Source organism: Brachyhypopomus gauderio, chromosome 13, assembly GCF_052324685.1.
Source record: "Brachyhypopomus gauderio isolate BG-103 chromosome 13, BGAUD_0.2, whole genome shotgun sequence".
Taxonomy (NCBI): domain Eukaryota; kingdom Metazoa; phylum Chordata; class Actinopteri; order Gymnotiformes; family Hypopomidae; genus Brachyhypopomus; species Brachyhypopomus gauderio.
Genome location: NC_135223.1, coordinates 1,075,001 through 1,092,500, shown reverse-complemented (window position 1 = coordinate 1,092,500; position 17,500 = coordinate 1,075,001). Strand labels below are relative to the sequence as shown.

General features: G+C 46.1%; 1 protein-coding gene across 1 annotated transcript in view; it reads right to left on the bottom strand.

The window, feature by feature from the left end:
- kcnn3 (potassium intermediate/small conductance calcium-activated channel, subfamily N, member 3) overlaps positions 1 to 17,500 on the bottom strand; it is a 56,491-nt gene that overhangs the window by 32,590 nt on the left and 6,401 nt on the right. Inside the window, exon 4 of the mRNA XM_076970517.1 lies at positions 7,909 to 8,004. Within this exon, the coding sequence (XP_076826632.1) occupies positions 7,909 to 8,004 (96 nt within the window). The remainder of the gene's footprint in view (positions 1 to 7,908; positions 8,005 to 17,500) is intronic.

Genomic DNA, 17,500 nt, shown 5'->3' with positions numbered 1-17,500 from the left:
TAAAAAAGAAATAGATAGATTGATCTACAATGCAATGTAAGTATCACACAACTTCATTTTCAGTGTTCAGGGGCTCTCTTAGGACAAGGAGGTATTATTGGGTCCTCTGATGCCGTTTTTGTGTATTGGGATGTTATGAGTTAAAATTTTTTTTATCATTTTATCATGCTGAAAACCTGTCATTGCCTAATCGATATACTGTGAAATACTGTATGCTAAATCCAATCAATCCAGCAGTCGTGATTAATAGCATCCGTCTCCAAGTCTAATCAATAGCTGGAATGGATGTTGTCTGCCGTAGATGAAACGTTATGGTCGAGCCCACTGACTGGGATGTGGCTCGTGAACTTAATCACACCATCCTCACTTCCTGTCCAAGACAGACGTCACGGCACACACACCAGCGGAGGAACGAGTCAATAAAAAACTTCAAGGAGTGAAATCCAAACATGACACTCAAGTTTCAGCGAGCGATTTTGGGGCAGTGGGTGCATGACGTAGCAAAAACGCAGAGTCGTGTTTCACCCGTCAACAGGAAAGGTGAAACTGGAACTTTATGGACCCTCTCTGACATGCAGGGTGGCATGTCGGGCACTAGCATGATACCGGCGAGCCAGCCATACTCCCTCTCCCCAAACAAATAATAAAAACCCACTGGCACGAGCCCCTTCCAAAACCACCCTCCAACCCAACCTGCACTTGGACACAATTAGGAAATTGGTTTACGTTGTGGCGATGATTCACCGGCCGGTTATGGGGGGGGGGGGGTGTGTCTGGGAGGACATCGATATCTTTTAACATCACTCTGTTAAGATGAGAGGACAGAGAGTGGACGATTTTGGCCCCGTCAGGTCCCTGCTGATGCACTCGGGCCCCTGAAGGGGCACTTAAGGGCCTGAGCTGCTTGTTTAATGTGCTCTTCTTACATATCAGATCCACTGAGGGTGAGAGTGCGATGCATCTCAGTGACTTGTTGATCGCAGGCTTCCAAAGCAGATCCATAATCAATATCTAATTACGCCCGATTTCGTTTGCTGCCATCTTGTTCAGTCTTCTCTGTCCTTCATGCTCTCCACACTTTTCATTACATATTTCATGTGTGGTCTTTTGCTAGCAACCATGCTGTCGTTTGTGGTCAAGAAGGTCACACACACACACACACACACACACACACACACACACACACACACACACACACTGATCCTGCCTCCAGAACTGAGCTGGCAGAGTCTGAGTCAAACTGAAGAAAGAGGAAGGACTCATCACCACTGAAACACACGCAGGAACACAAGCATCTAGTTAGACACACTTATCAACTCTTACACACAGAACATATACACACTTCAACACATCGTGCTAATAAAGGGCATAAGCTGATTTTAGAACATGTCATTAGGTCCAATGATATCTGAGTGTCACAACAATTTGTGTCTTCTTATTAACCGAGGCAAAATACAAACAGCAAAAAGAGAGAGAGACAGAAAGAGAGACAGAGAGAGACAGAGTGAGACAGAGAGCAGGAGAGGGAAAATGAAGAGATGACTGCAGAGAGAGGACAGCAGGACAAAGATCAACATTTAACAGGATGAAAAAGAAAGAATGAGAAAAAAATGAGAGAAAACGAGAAAGTGACAAGACGAAGAGGAAGAGGACAGAGTGCAGTGAGAGGTAAACACTACATGACATAGAGGAAGAGGACAGTGCAGTGAGAGGTAAACACTACGTGACATAGAGGAAGAGGACAGAGTGTAATGAGAGGTAAACACTACGGGACAAAGAGGAAGAGGACAGAGTGCAGTGAGAGGTAAACACTACATGACATAGAGGAAGAGGACAGTGCAGTGAGAGGTAAACACTACGTGACATAGAGGAAGAGGACAGAGTGTAATGAGAGGTAAACACTACGGGACAAAGAGGAAGAGGACAGAGTGCAGTGAGAGGTAAACACTACATGACATAGAGGAAGAGGAAAGTGCAGTGAGAGGTAAACACTACGTGACATAGAGGAAGAGGACAGAGTGCAGTGAGAGGTAAACACTACGGGACAAGGAGGAAGAGGACAGTGCAGTGAGAAGTAAACACTACAGAACAAAGAGGAAGAGGATAGAGTGCAGTGAGAGGTAAACACTACGTGACGTAGAGGAAGAGGACAGAGTGTAATGAGAGGTAAACACTACGGGACGAAGAGGAAGAGGACAGAGTGCAGTGAGAGGTAAACACTACGGGGCGTACAGGATGAGGACAGAGTGCAGTGAGAGGTAAACACTACAGGACAAAGAGGAAGAGGACAGAGTGCAGTGAGAGGTAAACACTACGGGGCATACAGGATGAGGACAGAGTGCAGTGAGAGGTAAACACTACAGGACAAAGAGGAAGAGGATAGAGTGCACTGAGAGGTAAACACTACAGGGCGTACAGGATGAGGACAGAGTGTAATGAGAGGTAAACACTACAGGACAAAGAGGAAGAGGATAGAGTGCACTGAGAGGTAAACACTACAGGGCGTACAGGATGAGGACAGAGTGTAATGAGAGGTAAACACTACAGGACAAAGAGGAAGAGGACAGAGTGCAGTGAGAGGTAAAGAGCAAAGAGGACACTAAACCGAATTCAGCACAGAAACAGTTTGGATCACAGTAACTGATAGAGAGAGAGAGAGAGAGAGAGAGAGAGAGAGAGAGAGAGAGAGAGAGAGAGAGAGAGAGAGAGAGAGAGAGAGAGAGAAAGACGCAGAGAGAGAGAACAAACAGAGAGTGACCAATAGAGAGAGAGAGGGACAGAGAGAGAACAAGAGAGAGAGACTGAGAGACAGAGAGAGAGACATAAATAGGTACTGAGAGAAAGACAGAGAGATAGAGAGAGAGAGAGAGTGAGAGAGAGTGAGAGAGAGTGTCTGTGTGGCTGTTTGTCAGTATGAGACATCAGCTCACATAACTCTACACATCCACTTACACACCAGTTACTTCTACATACACCTGGTGCTTTTGAATCAGATGATTTATACCAGACGACAGTTCGTCTGGGACTGCAATTATAGTGGAAACACATCTAAAATTTGCTTAAAACATTAAGGCAAATTAGGTAAAACTTCATTTAAAAATTCAAATGTAAATACAACATATAAATTTGACCTAACATTGCTTAAAAAAATTGTGTATTGGTTTTAAGGGCTGTCTCAATATGTTGATAATGTCCCAGAACACAAATGTACAGAGATTGCGGATAAATGTCTGGAGGTAAATGTCTGCCAAAGTGTCTCTCAGGATAATACCACAGAGATTATACACACTACAGGGTTTCATCTCCTTCTCTCTCACAATCTCTCTTGCTCTACCATGACTACGTCATTCTGATGTTTGTGCCATGTCAGTGTGTGAAAAAGTGAGTCATTTTTTTGAATATGTGACATTTCATTTAGTGAGGGGGCATGCGTGTTCTCTTATCAATGAAAACATCTGTACAGTTCCCAGCATTCATGACTGTAATGTGTGTGTGTGAGAGAGAGAGAGAGAGAGAGAGAGAGAGAGACAGAGAGAGAGAGAGAGGGAGAGACAGAGAGAGAGAGAGAGAGAGAGAGAGAGAGAGAGAGAGACAGAGAGAGAGCATGACTTTCTCCACGTCTCATCTCTCCACACAGTCCAGCATTTTCAGAAATACGTGCAAATTAACACGATGCTGAAGCTAATGTTGAACTAAACTGACTGGTCCCTTGCTAGGGGCCCCAGACATCGTCTCCCACCAACCCGTCAGTGTTGTCCACGGCAACACAACATAACCCACGAACTACTTCACTGCTGCTCACAGCAAACCAGCATGACTCAGGAGAAATAAGAGGAATGATCTTGCTCAAGTCAGAAATATTTGAGAACCTGAAGAAGACTGCGTGGTCATCCTGCCGTCTGCTTCCTGCGCTGGGAAGGAGACGTGGCGATGCAGTCTTGTAGTAGCAAAGCAGATGTCTGCGCAGGGTTCAGAACAGCAGCAGACGTCTGCGCGGGGTTCAGAACAGCAGCAGACGTCTGCGCGGGGTTCAGAACAGCAGCAGACGTCTGCGCGGGGTTCAGAACAGCAGCAGACGTCTGAGCGGGGTTCAGAACAGCAGCAGACGTCTGCGCGGGGTTCAGAACAGCAGCAGGCGTCTGCGCGGGGTTCAGAACAGCAGCAGACGTCTGCGCGGGGTTCAGAACAGCAGCAGGCGTCTGCGCGGGGTTCAGAACAGCAGCAGACGTCTGCGCGGGGTTCAGAACAACAGCAGATCCCTCTAATGTGTTTGCTCACTCTGTCTCCACTGTTTGCTTTCAATGTGACTCTTTTAACTGCTTCCGGCCCGAGGCAGCAAAGACAACCCGGAGAAAGTACTGAAACTATTGCAAGATATGATGGGGGCCCCCATCAAATATATCCCTATATAGTGTTGCACAAAAGTGAATGGCATTTATTCACTCAAAAATAAAGTTCCCCTGTAGTATAGTAGTATTGGTTTTGTTTTTATCCCTTGTTTATGTGAGGGCTGCCAGCGTTAACTGTGGACGTTTGTGAGGTACCAGTTTTAACTTAGATGGAGTTCTGATCTGCCCAGCTGCAAATGCTTTATCCGTCTTAATGTCACTCTGGTTCAGTGTGATGGTTCAGTGTGCTGGTTCAGTGTGTCAGTTCAGTGTGCCGGTTCAGTGTGCCGGTTCAGTGTGCCGGTTCAGTGTGTTGGTTCAGTGTGATGGTTCAGTGTGCTGGTTCAGTGTGTTGGTTCAGTGTGCTGGTTCAGTATGCTGGTTCAGTGTGCTGGTTCAGTGTGATGGTTCAGAGTGTTGGTTCAGTGTGCCGGTTCAGTGTGTTGGTTCAGTGTGCTGGTTCAGTGTGATGGTTCAGTGTGCTGTTTCAGAGTGTTGGTTCAGTGTGCTGATACAGTGTGCTGGTTCAGTGTGATGGTTCAGTGTGCTGGTTCAGTGTGCCAGTTCAGTGTGTTGGTTCAGTGTGATGGTTCAGTGTGCTGGTTCAGTGTGCCAGTTCAGTGTGTTGGTTCAGTGTGATGGTTCAGAGTGTTGGTTCAGTGTGCTGATACAGTGTACTGGTTCAGTGTGATGGTTCAGTGTGCTGATACAGTGTACTGGTTCAGTGTGCTTAATGTGTGTCATCATCCTTAAAGCTACACATTATCGTTGCTGTTGCTTTTGGAGAGAGAGAGAGAGAGAGAGAGAGAGAGAGAGAGAGAGAGAGAGAGAGAGAGAGAGAGAGAGAGAGACGGAGAGAGAGACCTGGAATCCAACCCTGTGTTCTTCCAGCCATCCCACAAGGTATGAGCAGGAATTTCAAAAACAAGTTTATTCATTGATTTATTATGTAATTTTATAGCAGTATTAATTCACAGATGTTTAACAGCATCTGTGTATGTACAGTATTGTGGCACATAGTCCAATGTAAAGTAATAAGTAATGTTACAAACAAACAGCTATATACACACACACTCACACACAGACACTATATATATACCGATATATAATGTGTGTGTGTGTCTGAGCATATTCACACACAAAGGAATATATCCTACTGTGATTCCTGGTGAGTTATAGTGAGTTAGGGAGCACTAATACTGCAGTAGTGGGTGATGGACAGATATTCAGAATTGTAGTCTGTAGTGCACAGTTTCCAGAGAAACAGGATGTTTCTGTACTTTGATTGCACAGCTGATTTTGAGTATATATATATATATATATATATATATATATATATATATATATATATATATATATATATATATATATAGAGAGAGAGAGAGAGAGAGAGAGAGAGAGAGAGAGAGAGGGAGAGGGAGGGTGCATCAAAATCCATTGCGGATTACCGAAACCTTTATGCTGTGACACTAGTGGTGGTTGTTGTATGGATGAACAGATACACACCTGTGTGTTAACCCTGTTAATATAATGTGGCATACACACTGCACTTCAGACTATACAGATTCATATATATCCACATTCCCACATATACACTATTTCAATGTGAACTGCAGCACACCGTAAGAAACTCTGCATGCTTTAAAATGCAAGAAATTCTTGCAAACTTTTGCCCCATAAACATGTGTATGCAACTGTGATCCTGAGACAATTCTGATACTCATGGTATCATGGTGCATGTGTAATACCGAACTTTCACAGAACTGTTGTTAGCACATTTTGTTATACTGTACACTTATAAACATATAAATCTACACTCAACACATTTGGGAATAATTCTGGAATAATATTCTATTTTTGCACTATTCCATCTGAAATATTCTGGCTATTACACATAATATGTAATATTATTAAATAAATAGTGAACCCTTTGAAATGACCTGAGTTTCTACAGATTAAGACCTTTTGAAACACAGAAGGGATTTTGGAGTCATATCTGAGTTGCAGTGATTGTTACCATAATCATCATCATTTGGAAGAGAATGTAAGGCCTGATATTAGAGTCCTAGTGCCACCTACTTTATTAAAAATGCTGACGACCGATCGCTCTGATGATCCTGGTGAGCCGTGGGTGCTACATTTATGGCATTTTGGAGATCCAGAGTGATCCAGAGCGATTCACATATTCAACAGTACAACAGCACATTAGCTCTGCTGGGATTCAAACCTATGACCTTGGTGTTGCTAGCATCACGCACAACCAGCTCTAGTGAGCTACAGGAGACAGCAGGTGGCCCTCAAGCCATATTTACACATATTCCTCCTTAAAAGAAATGTTTCAGCTCACGTTTCAGTATGTGGGCCCACCTGCTTTAGAACCTGACATGCGGGATTTCTTCTGTTTATTCCACTCTGAGTGGTTTCCGCTGTTGATAAACTCCTGCACTTTGAATTACTGTCATGTTGCAATTCCACCAAAGTCTTTTGGATCTTCCTATTACACACATTCCTTATACAGCTTGGTATTCATTGGCCTCCCACTGCAGGTCATCCGGGCCCTGACGCCATGATTAACGGTAGAAGGTTCTCCCTCCATCTTGTTCCACCGTGGGTGAGAGGATCTGATGTTTAGTAACACACATTGTTTCATGCCCTGTGGCTCCTGATATAACACTGCACATTTCCCCGAAAAATTTGATGCATTGCTCCTGTGGTGATGCGAGTGTCCAGGTGGTTGTTGGCACCCGCGAGACGGGCACCAGTGGAGGTTTTCTCTGGCTCCCTCCGTGATAACCTCCCGCTTCACGCAGACCTTCTCAAGTGGACGTGATGCCTGCGGGTTCTTAGCTGTCAACCCAGGGATCTCTGGCAGGTTCTTCATGGAGGTTCCTCCGGTATGATGCCTCCCGAGCTCAGTAGGGTGCCCACTCTCCGCAGAGTCGCAGCGGTGCTGAATTTCTTACATTTGCAAACCACCTGCACGACTGGGCTGGTGCCGGTCCAAGTCCTGGAAGTACTTTTTGTGTCCCTTTCCACCGTTCAGACAGGTAGCCAATACTGCCAGGCACATAGCCAGGCCTGCTAAGAGCGCGGCTGTGGAGTGCATGTTTTTTAAATGGTCAAATATTTACCTGTTGAGCACCTGAGCTGTAGTCTTCACCTTTAACCAGGTCATTTCCCTACAGATTCACACACCTTTCTTTGCCAATAACCCTGACTGTTTAAACTATACGTTAATGCAAATTATTGCCAATAAGGGTTGTTTGTCTTATTTCAGTCTTCTTCTTCTTATTATTATTATTATTATTTACAAGAAGACCAAACTATACACCATCTATTACATGAGAGACCCCCCCCCCCCAGGTGATTGGCTGAGCACACACAACTCTCCTCATCTCCGTAGTGAGATTTTAGTATTGTAAAATCTATATAAATATTGTTTGTGTGTATATGTGTGTGTGTGTGTGTGTGTGTGTGTGTGAAAGAGAGTATGTGTGTGTGTGTGTGTGTGTGTGTTTACCTGCACCTCTCTAGCATGGTAAGCGATGATGAGGCCAAGGAGGATAATGGTTGAAAGGCTGATAAGACACTTCAGCGCAAGGGAATACATGGAGCTCTGTAAAACACACACACACACATCCAGACACAGTTAGTCCTAACAACTTATTACAATTACCCGGTACCTTACAAAAATTATGAGCATTTCCCATATAGCATCACACTATTTTACTATTTGTCCTTTTGTGTGTGCCTGTTTGTGTGTGTGTGTGTGTGTGTGTGTGTGTGTGTGTGTGTGTGTGTGTGTGTGTGTGTGTGTGTGTGTGAGAGAGAGAGAGAGAGAGAGAGCTTGTTTGTTAACATTCACTGATTTGCATTAAAAAGTTTAGAGGTCATTGGACAACAAAGTCTAATAAATGTTCAATCATTCACATTTTGAATACACTCAGTAAAGTAGAATAAACTAAATTAAGTATTGTTGTAAAAAGCTATTTTACAACAGTATAACTTGTTGCATGATACAGGATAGATTATAATGAGTTGGGAGACCCCAGCAAGACACACCCAAACTGAAACAAAACCTCACACACACACACACACACACACACACACACACACACACACACACACACACACACACACACACACACACACACACACACACACACGATGCACATGGCATCCTGCCGTTACTCTAATAGTCTGTATGATTGCTCTGGTCTCATCTTGATAAACGCAACAGTGATGTCTGCACCACATATCAGCAGGAATCCAAATAAATCACCCACCCACCCACCCACACACACACACACACACACACACACACACACACAGATTGGGTCATCTAGCATCTCTCCCGCTGACATAAGCGAAGGTGATATATCATTTCCTGCCCAAGCCCCAAAGCTTTGCAGTTGAACTCCAGATAATATTAGAACGGCCACCTGTGGGTCTAATTTAAAGCTCCATCGTCAGCCACTATGCTGCAGACGCAGACGCAGACACAGACGCAGACACAGAGATGCTCAGGTACTTTACGGTGGCCTTAAACTACAGGATCCACAAGAATGATCCTCCTTTTTCTGCTTCACGCTCTAGTCTTTACTGTGACACGTCGTGTGTTAAAATACTGATATTTAAATGAGGACCTTTTCCAGTACACACCAGTCCTTTTGTTGTTGTTATTTATCATGATAGTTCACATGCTGTTTCTCATTATATGCACTGCAGAACTTGAGTATGTTCTTCCTAGACCATTTCGGTAAAGTTCTAGACACATTTTACTAGTTCGACTAGTTTAACTACAGCGTATATAGACCAATCAGCCTTAATATTTACACCACTTGCCTAATGTTGTGTGGGCCCCCTTGTGCCATTCAAGCAGCTCAGATTCACACAGCCAGGGACACCACAAGACGGACGATGGTGTCCTGTGGAATCTGGCACCGAGATGTCGGCAGGCGGGGGGGGGGGGGGACTTCATAGTTCAGGGTTGTTTTCCTAGAACATTCCGAACATGCTCAATCAACTTGAGATCCTGGGAATCTGAAGGCCAAATTCTAGAGCCAACTGCTCTTGAGCTCATGGTCATGTTCCTTCAGCCACCACGGAACGCACGTTTGGCAATGCGGCAGGGCACATTATCTAATAGAAGGAGGCTGCCGCCAATACTGAATACCAACGAAGATGCACGGAGATGCCAGGAGCCATGGGTTCTCATTAGAGAATCACGCTGCCTCCTCTCGTTTACCTTCTTCCCACAATGCACCCTGGTGCCATCTCTTCCCCAGGACACACAGTCCCGGTCATCCACATGACATCAAAAAACAACGAGGTCAAACCAGCCAACCACATTTTTGGCCGACGGAACGACGCGGCTACGCTACCCCACGCGCAGCAAACCGCAACACACCGGGTGTCCTGACACCTCTCTGTCAAAGCCAGCTTTAACTCTATCAGCAATTTCTGCTACAGTCGTTGGTCTGCGGGATCAGACCAGATGGGTCTCACCCAGCATGCATCAGTGGTGCTAACTGGTAGGTACAAAGCACCGGGACACCCCACAAGATCTGCCATTGGCGAGATGCACCGTCCCAGTCACCAAGTCGTCATTCATATTTATATAGCAATTTAAGTGCAAGTTGCCACAGCACGGCTATACAAATATATGCATCCCAGTTTCTAATGAGCAAGACTGGGAAGGACAAGGACTCAAAAGTTAACCTAACAGTCGATACTTTATTACAAGTAGCCATTTCGGTACAGGTGTGCCTTGGGGGAATCCAGGGGGGGATCCATCCGTTGGAGGACACAAGCGGCTGAGTAGAGAAGGTTGTGTGGTCCTCGCCAAGGTCACTCGGATCCTTACACTTGCTCATTTACCTGCTTCCAACACATCAGCGTTGAGAACTGATTGTCCACTTGCTGCCTAATATCCCCCTTAAGAGGAGATGGGGGATCAATGTTATCAACGCAATCGATGTCGTTCACGCCACCTGTCAGTGGTTTTAATGTCACGGTTGATTAGTGGACGTGTGCATCTGTATATAGGCACTGTAAATATGTTGTGTTCAATCTTGGCCAAATGTTAATTCACGGCAAACAGGCCAATGAAGAAAACAGAAATGATTGCATGGTGTCGATCAAGCAAGATTCTGTTCAATAACTGACCTCCCTTTAGAATTTATTGTCTGTCTTTGCACCAATGGGTGATCGTCTGAAACCCTGGAGGGTGGGGCCAATGTCATTTGTACATCGTTTCTTATGTTGTATAGGTTTTACATATTGTCATGACATTTTTCTTCATACAAAAGCTCTGCGCTTTTCTTCCTTATATTATGGTCTTTAGTATAAAATATACACTGAAATATTGTTTCTCGTTACCATAATTCTTGTGTGTAAGAGTACACTTATATTTGTATTTCCAGGGTGCCAGAGCAGTGATATAGTAATTCAGTAATTCATAAGGTTCATGTATGCTGGTTTGATGCCAATTTCTGAGGAATGCGATTATAGTTTTACAGTTTTCTCAATGGCTTCAGTGGCATTAAAAAGCTGCTTCACCCCTTCCAATATTACAATGACAATGAGCAAATTTTGTGTACAAAATCCAAATTTTAAAAAGTGAATAATTCAGTCAGTTCAGTCAATAAATCGGTCACTGCACAACAAAAGGTCATCGTTTGGATCTTTCCCACATGAAGTTGCGATGTTACCACAGCATATGCAGAACATGATCAGAAGGGAGATTTTCTTTGTCCATTAGCTAGTTTACAGTTTCACTCGCTAAAACAGACTTAAGGAATAACCGTAACTTTGGGAGAAGGACCATACCTGAAACTCCACACCTCTGCTCCACACCTCTCCTAGCTTCGTCCTACTACAGACAAAATCCAGAACTCCAACCCAGAGGGCCCCCACCTTCCTCCCCACAACATAATCAACTCCACTCTAATCACTGCTGAAGGCTGCAAACAGCTTCTTAAAAAAACGATCAAAACTCCTCAAAAAGCACTCACTTGAGAGGTCAATAAGTTAAAATCAATTAATCCTGATGCCTCCCCCAAAGACATGGAGACCACTGCACGTTCCAGCACAGCCAGCCAAGTGTTACTAGCATGATCACATAACACGCTACCATTCAAAAAATACAGCAAATACACCATTCATAACATATCAGCAAACCATATAATATATATGAGGGCAGCATTTCTTTGCTAAAGAACACTGCTGGAGAAGAATATAATAGATCTGCGTACTACACCAGATTTTGAATGGGAACCCTGTCTTGAATGGACTCAGAAACCAAGTTCAGAGTTTAGATGAGGGTTCGTTTTAGTCTAGATTTTAACAGTTCTAACCAACATGTAATTCTGAACGCCCACAGGTCATGTGGAGAATGTGTGAAAAGATTTCGACCTAAAGGATGGATTTGTGCTGATCGGACCGTATGCTGTTAGCTTCAGATTCCTGCACACAAAGACATGCACAGTGTTTGCACAGTATAAAATATCTTCACCTGTTTTTTCAAAACAGCTACTTCTGCTATGAGGCTGAGCTTGGTGCTTTTCAAAGTAAACTATTGTCATGAGTTTGCATAACTGCTTGAAAACTAAGCTGAACATTTAAGGTAATTTTTAAAGAATTCCAAAAAAATGAAGTTCAGATGAAGAACTTTTTTGTGTTGAAGCACAGTTCTGAGAAGACACGTCACACGGGAGCTATAAGCAGCCGTGGAAGACAAATGCTGTTTAGGCAGAATGTTCCTCGTGCACACACATATTCGTGTAAAAAGTGACAACGTCCAGTAAAAGCTTTCTTTAATGGTTAATCAGACACTGTTTTTGTTAAATGGACGATGTGTCACTTTCTCAGTTTGGTAATTGGTGAACGTATTTACATTTACAGCTAGAAATGACAGTAATAGTAGTTATAGAAGTGGTTCAATGTCTCTGTGGAGAGACATCACATCTGATCCATTGTGTAAGGACACCAAGACTAAGATTATCATCTGGGGTGAGAATGAGGGCTGTGGTCCGTTTTTGACTCCGCAGGACAAGGTTGTGGATTTAAACCTGACGCCACTACAGGGGAGAAGCCAAGACTGAGCTGCAGGGGTCCAGTCATGAGATGATCTATCTCCAGGTCTAGGGTGGTCTGTCTCCAGGTCTAGGGGGGTCTGTCTCCAGGTCTAGGGGGGTCTGTCTCCAGGTCTAGGGTGTCTTATCTCCAGAGGAATTTCTCAAACCTCCTGATGCAGATGGTATTTGGTACTAATACGTAATGTGTCTGTGTATTCTATCGAGTGTTTTGTACAGTAAAATGTAAACTAGAGAACAACTGTTATGTGTTTTGCCCTTGTTGTGACAGCTCTCTCCAAATGTTTCATGTCTTTGCTGGGTAATATTTTCGATTTTTAGTATTTTCAAACAAAGCTGTAAATTCTCCGCTGGATGTCATGTCATGTTTGAAGTAGCTTTTTACCTCCTTGTGTTCTCTGTATCTGCTTCGTCTTCTGTCCCAGCAGCTGTCGTAACATTGGCTTTTTAATTACGATCATCTACTTTGCAGATTTCCTATCCTAATTTGGGGGACATTTTTTAAAATGTTACAGCACTGGTGCGTCCTGTGTATGAGCCGTTCTTTTTGGCAACGTAAACTCAAGTGGAACATGCAATACGAAAAAGGGGAGGAGTCTTGGTCTCCCAACCAATCAGAATCTTGACTGCAGTGCCTGGCAATTAGGGGTCTGAATAGCAAGATTCTTGCTCTCCTCTCCTCTCACTTCATCTGTCCATTCTTTTCTCTTCTTTTCCCGCCAGACAGACACACACAGCCCTGCAGTTGTTCCACCCTTTTCATATCTGTCAGCAAATGGGGGTGTTTTGACATGAACAGGAGTGTGTGTGTGTGTGTGTGTGTGTGTGTGTGTGTGTGTGTGTGTGTGTGTGTGTGTGTGTGTGTGTGTAGGGTGGGGGTGTCTAAATGTCTGTATGAGCACAATATATGTACATTAGTGTGCTTTTGTTGGTCTGAGAGTGCTTGCGTGCATGTGTTTGTGCCTGTGTGTGCATGTGTGTGCCTTTGTGTGTGTGTGTGTGTGTGCGCGCGCCTGTGTGAGGTAGTCACGGATATATTAGTAGTTATCGATCGAGACTTTGAGGAACACATGCAGAGCTAACAGGCTCTGTGAGGCCTGCTCTGTTCACCACAGACCACCACACACACACACACACACACACACACACACACACACACACTGTCTCTCCCTTCTCTTTCCCTCTTCTTCTCCTATAGCTCGTCTGCTTAGCAGCTGTTTGCTAGGTGCTTCCCCTTACACTGCTGAATTCTCAGACCTGTGGCCATGTAGCCTGTTCATCTGTCATCACACACACACGCACACACACACACACACACACACACACACACACACACACACACACACACACACACACACACACACACATACATACAGCTGCATATGTATCTACTGCCAGCAACACACACGCATATGCACTCAGAAACTCCCAGAGTCATCTGTCATTACACACACACACACACACACACACACACACACACACACACACGCACACTCCCAGAGTCATCTGAGAGTCTAATGTAATTACTTGCTCTTGTTTTAATGTCTCTGCTTATTGCTGGTGATGGCTGAGCACCCACTAGCTCACACACTCCAAGATGCGCAGAGCAGACGAGTTATCTGTGCACACACTCGAGCAACGGCACACGCACAAAATGTGCTGAGTCTCCTAGAACTCTACCTACTTTTGATGGACGCCAAATTGGACCAATGCACTCACTCAAAAAGCTGCTCTCCACAGCTGAAGTGGAGCTGGGAAAAACACAGCATGCCAAACAGATTTATGCTGACTAGACAACCACAACAACAATAACAACAACAACAATGACATCTCACAACCACTGGTGTGACTTGACAGCGGTAGATTAGGGAGGGTTTAATGAAGGCAGCGTAGAGGAGCAGGAACACAGCACTCTGGGTAATTGGGTGGCTGCACACTGCACTAACAGCACCGGGCTCAAAGCGCAGTGTGAACACTCTTCAGCACTCTTCAGCACTCCCGGTACGTGTACCATACTACAGATGTGACGGAAAAAATTATTTCTACAGAAATGTGAACACTTCAGCACATTTATGAAATGCCATGATTAGCCACTCAAGCCATCTGAGATATAAATATGCTGTTGTTTGCATTTGTGGGCTGTGGTATGAATACAGTCAGATAAATGTAAACCAAATTCTGGATAAAGTAAACAGCCTGTAACTCTCCAAAAGAGGAGGATGGGCTATGGGCTCACACTGGGCTCACTCTAGGTTCACTATGGGCTCACTATGGGCTCACTATGGGCTCACTATGGGCTCACTATTACATTCACTATTACATTCCCGATTACATTCCAAAAAATGACTATGTTACTATATTATTTTATTACCACACTATATTACTACACACACTGCATTGGTAGGCTCAATTAATCTCTGACTGACATGTACACACACTTGATTACTCTGGCATAAACCATTACACTGCTGAAAACCCAATTACAGTACACACTGTAGACCGGGGGGACACATGCACATGCATGTACACACACACACACACACACACACACACACACACACACACACACACACACACACACACACACACACACACACACACACACACACACACACACACACACACACACACATACATTTAACACCCATGAGACGCTTTTACATTAAGTCTGTTACAATCAATACCCATCATGTCCCACCTGTATAAGTCTGTGCAGGAGGCCAGCAAGTGGTCAGGATGAGCAGCCACCACAGTCCTGCACATACAGTCCCGCACACACAGTCCCGCACACGCAGTCCCACACATACAGTCCCACACATACAGTCCCGCACAAACAGCCCTGCACACGCAGTCCCGCACACGCAGTCCCGCACACGCAATCCTGCACACAAAGTCCTGCACAAACAGTCCCGCACACGCAGTCCCGCACACGCAGGATCGCATACGCAGTCCCGCACAAACAGCCCTGCACACGCAGTCCCGCACAAGCAGTCCCGCACACGCAGTCCCGCACACGCAGGATCGCATACGCAGTCCCACACACGCAGTCCCGCACAAACAGCCCTGCACACGCAGTCCCGCACACGCAGTCCCGCACACGCAGTTCTGCACACACAGTCCCGCATGTGCAGTCCTGCACACAAAATCTTGCACACAAAGTCCTGCACACAGTCCCGCACACGCAGTCCCGCACACACAGTCCCGCACACACAGTCCCGCACACGCAATCCTGCACACAAAGTCCTGCACAAACAGTCCCGCACACGCAGGATCGCATACGCAGTCCCGCACACGCAGGATCGCATACGCAGTCCCACACACGCAGTCCCACACACGCAGGATCGCATACGCAGTCCCACACACGCAGTCCCACACACGCAGTCCCGCACAAACAGCCCTGTACATGCAGCCCCGCACACGCAGCCCCGCACACGCAGTTCTGCACACACAGTCCCGCATGTGCAGTCCTGCACACAAATTTTTGCACACAAATTCCTGCACACAGTCCCGCACACACAGTCCCGCATACGCAGTCCCGCATACACAGTCCTGCATACGCAGTCCCGCACACAAAGTCCTGCACAAACAGTCCCGCACACGCAGGATCGCATACGCAGTCCCACACACGCAGTCCCGCACACGCAGGATCGCATACGCAGTCCCACACACACAGTCCCGCACACGCAGGATCGCATACGCAGTCCCACACACGCAGTCCCGCACAAACAGCCCTGCACACGCAGTCCCGCACACGCAGTCCCGCACACAAAGTCCTGCACAAACAGCCCTGCACACGCAGTCCCGCACACACAGTCCCGCACACGCAGTCCCGCACACAAAGTCCCGCACACAAAGTCCCGCACACGCAGTCCCGCCCACAAAGTCCTGCACAAACGGCCCTGCACACGCAGTCCCGCCCACAAAGTCCTGCACAAACAGCCCTGCACACGCAGTCCCGCACACGCAGTCCCGCACACGCAGTCCCGCACACAAAGTCCTGCACAAACAGCCCTGCACACGCAGTCCCGCACACAAAGTCCCGCACACAAAGTCCCGCACACGCAGTCCCGCACACAAAGTCCTGCACACGCAGTCCCGCACACGCAGTCCCGCACACGCAGTCCCGCACACGCAGTCCCGCACACACAGTCCCACACACGCAGTCCCGCACACACAGTCCCGCACACGCAGTCCCGCACACGCAGTCCCGCACACACAGTCCCCACAGCGTGAGACTGGAAGGGCGACGTACTCAATGTTCCCATCGAACAGACTGGGTTTGTTCTGGAGACACGAAGCTAAAAGAACTCAAGGCCTAAAAGGGCACTTGAGGCTGGCAGAACTAGATGCCCAGTACTGGTGAGGTCTCGTTCTCTCTCTCTCTCCGTCTCTCTCTTTCTCTCCGTCTCTCTCTTTCTCTCTGTCTCACATCCTGCCCCCTACTTCTGTTGGTTTTAAGTGTCCGTCTCAGAGAGGAGGGTTGTGCTCTGAGTGTTAATGGAGTGGGGATCTCCTGAGCAGGAGCGGCGAAACATCTCACACTCGCACACACACGTAGACACACACTCACACACACACGTAGACACACGCTCACACACACACGTAGACACACGCTCACACACACACGTAGACACACGCTCACACACACACGTAGACACACACTCACACACACACGTAGACACACGCTCACACACACACGTAGACACACACTCACACACACACGTAGACACACGCTCACACACACACGTAGACACAAGCTCACACACACACGTAGACACAAGCTCACACACACATGCACGCGCGCGCGGGTGCTGTTATCGTCGACAGATCTAATATAGAGGAAGGTGAGAGAGAGAAATGAGGAGAGAGAGGAGAGAAGATGTAGGAGGTGAGGATAGTCTTACAGACATTAGGCTGCCTCACCAGGAATATCCTGTCTCTTTCCCCTCAACACACACACACACACACACACACACACAAGCACAGACAAACAGACAAACACTTACACACGTCAGA